Source organism: Lactuca sativa, chromosome 3, assembly GCF_002870075.4.
Source record: "Lactuca sativa cultivar Salinas chromosome 3, Lsat_Salinas_v11, whole genome shotgun sequence".
Classification (NCBI taxonomy): domain Eukaryota; kingdom Viridiplantae; phylum Streptophyta; class Magnoliopsida; order Asterales; family Asteraceae; genus Lactuca; species Lactuca sativa.
In genome coordinates, this window is record NC_056625.2 from 315396499 (window position 1) to 315403184 (window position 6686).

Below are 6686 nucleotides of genomic sequence, written 5' to 3' on the forward strand. Positions count from 1 at the left end.
AAGGAGGACAATCAAAATGCTGATGAAAAGACAAGGAAAAACGATGAGGCTGAATCTGAAAAGAGTAGTAAACATGGTGTTCAGAAGGTGATTCCGGTGAAACAATTGGGGACAAAAGAGGAGAAGGCATCAAAACTGCCTCCTGTTTGCTTACGAATTGATCCTCTTCCAAGAAAGAAGAAGAGTTCATCGCGATCACCTAGTCCTCCTGGTGATAAAGAAAGATCAAAAGTATCAACAACTGAAGATTCAAAATCTTTTAAACAACAAACACAGTCATCAGAAGACTTGAAGAACGATAGCAAGAAAGTTGAAAAAGATAGTGTTGTTGATTCTTGCAGTGAAAAAGGAGTGGAACAAGATCGATCGAGTGAAGTTGAAGCTTCAAAAGTGGAGAAAAGGAAAATTTTGTCTGAAAATGAAGCAGTGGTGATGATACAGTCTGTGTATCGTGGTTTTGAAGTGAGGAAATCGCAGCCGTTGATGAAACTAAGGCAAATTGCTCAAGTTGGAAAACAGGTGGTTGAGCTGAGAAATCGTATTCAGGATCTGGAGTCATCCATGGATGACAAGCAAAAATTGATCATCGGAGAGACCATAATGAGTCTTCTCCTGAAGCTAGACACCATTCAGGTACACCTTCATTTCTTCATCCTCTCAATTGTAATTTTTTTGTTGCTGGAATCATAATTCCGTTTTTTTTTTTTTGATATGCGATTCATTAGGGTCTGCATCCGATTGTGAGAGATATTCGGAAATCGGTGGCAAAAGAGCTTGTCGGTTTACAGGAAAAGCTTGATTCGTTAACATTTGTAAAATCTGAAACCCTAAGTGAAGCTACAGAATCTCAAGAAGATGATGGTGCTCTTGAGCCACAAGTAGAATCGCATGATGCAGAAAACACCGGCGAGCTTAATAACGATCAGATTACGACATTGGTGGAACCGGAGCAGCCTGTAGATGATTCCATTGATCGGGAACAAGCTCAATCTCGTAACAAAGCTCATGAAGTCGAAGCTGCAGATCCTATACACGATATGAAGCCGGATCATCTGGTTGAACACATCTCCGGCAAGCTTAATGATGACTACATTCAAGCTCAATCTGGTAGCAACGATGAAGCCGTGAGGTTAGATCTTGAGAATCATGAAGTCGAAGTTACAGATTCTGTACACGACATGACGCCGGAGCAACTGGTTGACCAGACCACCGGCGATGTTAATAGCGACCAAATTCAGATGGCGGTGAAGACCGAGCGGCCTGTAGATGATGATGTCATCCAAGAAAAGTCGTATCAGCCACAATCGGTATCTGGAATCAGTGTTGAAACCATGGAATCCGATCTATGTGAGCATGACGGCGACAATCATGAAGTCAAAGTTGCAGATCCTGTACACGATATGAAGCCGGAACAATTGGTTGAACAGATCACCGGCGAGCTTAAAAATAACCAAGTTCAGACGGCGGTGGCGGCCCAGCGGCCTGTAGATGACATCATCCAAGAGAACTCCGATCAGGATCAGGCACATTCGGAATCTGGTACATGTATTGAAACCATAGAGTGTGACGGCGGCACAGAAGCTCGTGATATCAATCTGGAGCCACATGTGGAACCGGAAGGGAAACAGAGCATGATAGAGCTCTCCGGCGAACAGCTTGAGATGGTGGAGGAGATCGAGCCGCCGGTGGAAGAAGAGAAGTCCGATCAGAGAGAAGCCCTAATTTTACAAAACGTGGATACTATGGAGGACCTAACCACCGCCACAGTGGAGGTGGAAACGGATGTAAGCACGGTGGAGACGATGGAGTTGGGTAAAGAAGATGTTGACCTGGAAGTAGCTCCAATGGTGGATGATGTTGATGGCGGCTCTAAGGAGGTGGTTTTAATGGGGGATGTTGGAGGAGCTCCGCCATCGTCTGCCGCAGGAAGCCATGGTTCGAGTGGTGGCGGTGACACGAAGATAGTGGAGGAGAACGAGAGGCTGAGGGTGTTAGTGGAGGAGCTGATGAAAGCGGGGAATGAACAAGTGAGTGTGATAAAGGAGCTTACAGGGAGAGTGAAAGATTTGGAGAAGAAACTGTCAAAAAAGAAAAAGAAAGTCAAAAGGTCCAACAGGAGGCCACGTGGCTCCCTTGTTGATGAAGTGTGCGTAGTGTAAAGTTGTTACAAGTATATTTGTCGTGTAAGATATGTGATCGTTACAAATGAATAAACTTTTTTTTTCTTTATATTTTTATGTACATTAGGATGTCTAGCATCACAACTCACAAGTGGTTTAGACATTTCAAAAATAATATGAAAAATAAACTGCATCTAAATGCACCTCTTAGATGCCCATATCAAGAATTTCCTGTGAATTTTGTTCTAAAATTAGAAATGTCATGTGAATTTGGTCCATAAGAAATTTAAAAAGATTATATTACTCTTATCATTTATTTTTTTTTACATTTTATTTATTTATTTTAGTATTTAATCAATTATATAAAAAAAAAAGTAAAAAGAAAATCCCACCCCACCTACACCTATCCAGTCTCCTCCGTACCCCACATTCTCCCTAGCTCTCTCTTTGACTCTATTTCTCATCTTCTTCATCAGTCGTCACCTACATATCAAAACTTAAACTCATATATGAACATAAAACCCAACTTAATCCATATGAATTTTGATCACCGATCTAATGAAAAAGAGAAAACCGAGCTAGAATCTCCATTACAGTTCAACTAAGTTACAATCTTCACAAAACAAAAAAAAAAAAAAAAAATTTGATTAAATCTTTGTTACATTATCATCAAAATTAGGGTTTTTTGACATAAAAACCCCCAAATTCACACAAAATGTTCGGTTATGCCCCAAGTCGATTTTTTGGTGCGTTAATGCCTCAAATACCGTAAAATTGTTCATTTTTGCCCCATGGTCGGTTTTTACCTTCAAGAGCCGGTTACCCTTGTTTGAATTTGACGAGTTGTTACCTTGGAGCTGAGTCATCAATGTTGTTTTGCTCCCACCAAAAAATAAACAGACAATTGAGGATGACAGGTTTCGAACCTGCGCCTCCCACTATGCAAACAACAAGATTAACAACTAAGTTGTAATGTTTTTTGGTTATTATTGTCTGAAATAATGTATTTAATGTATTCTATTCAAAAGTTTACTAATGTTAATATTATTATTAATAATAATATTAGTAATATTAAGATTAATAATAATAATATTTGTAATATTAAGATTAATATTAATATTATTATTATTATTATTATTATTATTATTATTATTATTATTATTATTATTATTATTATTATTATATGTAAAATAGTATAAATACGTATATGATATTTTTATATGTAAAAAAGTATAAATGCGTATTATAATATCTAAATATTATTAAAAGAGAACCTTTAATTCACCAATGAAGCAATCAAGACCCTTGATTGTATTTCAATCATATGATTTTCACCATTAGATCAAATTGATGACATCATCTTCTCAACATAGAGTTCAAACATTTAATTATAGAATCTTTAAATTTACCAATTACATTTCAAACACAATTACATTAAATTATAGAATCTATTCATATTTAATTATAGAATCTATTCATACTTTCTAAAATATATTTCACAATTCGGGCATAATTACATTTAATTATAGAATCTTTAAAATCAGCAATTATGTTATCAATTAAAGTATATCATTTTATTTATATATGAGACATCGGTTTCTCCATAAATCTGGCCAAAAACATGAATAACCGCCCCCATCTTTCTCCTCTATTTTTTCTCTTAAACCAGAATTCCCTAATCCTCTTCTTCCTCATGTCAATGGTTGTGCTTTAATTGATGTTTTGTGTGTTCATAACAGAATGTAGCACCATAACGTGGTTCCTTTTTCTCATGTATTCTTAGAATTTGCGTATTGCCTCTCCTTGCATCTCTAATTATCACACCTTTGCTTTGGCTTCACACAAATATCTGCAAACTGAAGAAAGCATCTCCTTCAAGACATCTTTTGACGATCTATGTCATCATTAACCCTAATTAATATTGTTCATAATTTAATTCAATTATTTATAGTTTTTGGCTTCAAAATTTAAACCTGATTAGTTTTTCTTTTTTAATAAAACTCATTAAATAAGCATATCAATAATTATGTTATTTTTAATCTCTATATATATTAAAAGAGAAACCTAATTACATCATCTTCAAAAATCAGGTCTGTTGATTGGCTTTTCCTTATAGTTTTCCACCTTTAGATCAATTTGATGATGTCATCAATGTTAATAGGATTTTTTTTAAATCCTTTCAAATGTTGATTAAGGAAATAATTATTTTTTTGGATTCCGACATTTATGATTAAAATGTTTATTAAGGAAATAATATCTTTAAATCATTTAAAATCGTTGACCCTTATAATGTTCAAAACCATCATTTAATCAAATCTCATTAAATATGCATCTAATTAATCTATTTTTGACAATTATTTGAATTTAATATAAAATCACACCTCTTATTTTCTAATTATTTATTGAAAATCGTTAATCAGCTCTCATTCCTTATTATTTATTGAGAATTAGGAACATTTATTTGTTTCTTGTCATTCAATTTGCAATAGAATTATGGCATAAACTAATTGTGATGGAGTATATCGATCTATTAGGAAACAGTATAGGGACATTTTCGTTAATTTTTATACAATAACACACATTAATCATTTGTTTTGGGTCATTTTTGCTGACTGATTTGGTTAGTTTCAGATTCCTTTGTAAAAATTTGATAATTTTCTTGGCTTTTGGTGCAAGTGTATGGTTTATAGTTTTTTTTTTTTCATTTTTTTTTATTTATAGCAAAGTACTATGCTATTTGTGTATACGTCTTTATAAAACAAAAAAGTTTTATTTTTTGGTTTGTGCGAGATTCGATCTTCAAGGAATTATTTTTGTTAATCTGAAATAGCAAAAGGTTTTAATCTAAAATTATAAAAATATGATTAGAGACATTTTTAGCTATTTGGCTATTCGATCAAGGCTCAAATGTCAGGTTTGCAACCTGTGAAATTTTTGCATTTTATTCGAAGTTTATGGTTAGTTTGGTTCTCATGATATAAGTAATGCATATTTATGCATAACATTATGCTCTGAATGTAAAAATAATAATAGAAAAAAACTTTTATTTAAATAAAAATGTGGGTTTTAAACAAAAGTATATATATTTATATGGTTTAAAATGTAATAAAAATATATTTATATGATTTCAAATGGAAAATGGTCAACATTGAATAAAATTGGATAAAATGATGTTCGATTTGGAACAAAAATGCAGAGTGTCTTAACTGGAAAAAAAATTACATGTAATGTCAAAATTTCAAAAAAAAAATGTATAACTTAGTGTCTTTTGTGGGAAATAAATTCAATTTTGACATGTCATGTCAGCTTGTCACGTCATCATGCTACGTCAGCAGCCAATCGGGTTGAACGGTCAAATTGTCAGAATTGTAAAAAATTGAAAAACGCAGTGTCAAATTTGAGATAAAAATAAACATAGTGTCAAATTAGAATTTTGGTGTAAACTTAGTTATTACAATTAGTTATAACTAAAGATGAAATTACGTTTAATCTATTGGTTATTAGAAAAACGAATTTTTAAATGATATAACTTTTATTTTATCGATATTATATAATTATAATTTGAAAGATATGTTAAGATTCTATCTAAATATGGTATGATATCATTTTTTTTTATTTTAATGAAAATATTATAAAATCTTTATTAATTTTGGTATGATGTTGAATATTTTTGGTATAATTTTTTAGATGTATATTAAATTTTAATTTTAATTAATTTTAACAAAATCGAAGTTAATTATCTTTGGATTTGATACTAATTACGAAAATATTATTTTTATATATTAGAGATGATTATGATTTTTTTAAATATTATGTTATAAGAATCGGATTAATTTTGATATAATTTGAAAATATTTTGGTATGATCTTATTATACTTTTAGGTTGATTTAATAGTGAATAATATATAATCTATTTATGCATCCTTTGAAATTAAGTATAGAAACAATTTTGTTGACATCTATAATATACGGGTAATAATTTCCAAAATTGTTTTTAAACTTCTGTTGTATATATTGTATATGACTTTCTTAACGATTACTGTTATTCATTGTGAACATCAAAGCTCTCTAATATCGGAATCAAGATACCGAGAAATACACAAGGTTAGTGATTTTATTCTTTTTGTGTATACAATATCAATTTTTTTACTTGACACATATTAAAAGACAGCTATTACATGATGTTTTGCTTACTAGTTGTCAATTCGAGTTATCAAATCACTTCAATTTATCAAATCAATAATGGATTACACTTCAAGCAATAAAAGTAATGATGCACAAGATCACTCATCCATCATATATGGTTTACATCTTATTGTCTAAAGGAAATACGATTAAGTATGTTGTTCCGGCACGTCGTTTCTCAAGAAGTATTTTCATTTCAATTAGATTTTAAGATAGTGACCGTGCCAAGTAGAAATATATTTTAATCTTCAACTAATGTTTTATTTTGTTTAATGATATTAATTTTTTTAGGTTACTTTATCATTTTTTTTATTGTGTCGACTTTTTATAATTTTATATGATTTTTTTATACGTTCTTCCGCGTTTAACGCGGGTCATAAT

The 6686-nt window shown here is 31.6% G+C and overlaps 1 protein-coding gene across 1 annotated transcript in view; it reads left to right on the forward strand.

Annotated features, from left to right (window-relative positions):
- Positions 1-2229, forward strand: part of LOC111900337 (BAG family molecular chaperone regulator 6) — a 3932-nt gene extending 1703 nt beyond the window's left edge. Inside the window, exons 2-3 of the mRNA XM_023896210.3 lie at positions 1-633; positions 726-2229. The exon at positions 1-633 is cut by the window's left edge and continues 910 nt beyond it. Coding sequence (XP_023751978.1) covers positions 1-633; positions 726-2159 — 2067 coding nt within the window. The 3' untranslated portion in view covers positions 2160-2229. The remainder of the gene's footprint in view (positions 634-725) is intronic.
- The last annotated feature ends 4457 nt before the right edge of the window (positions 2230-6686 follow it).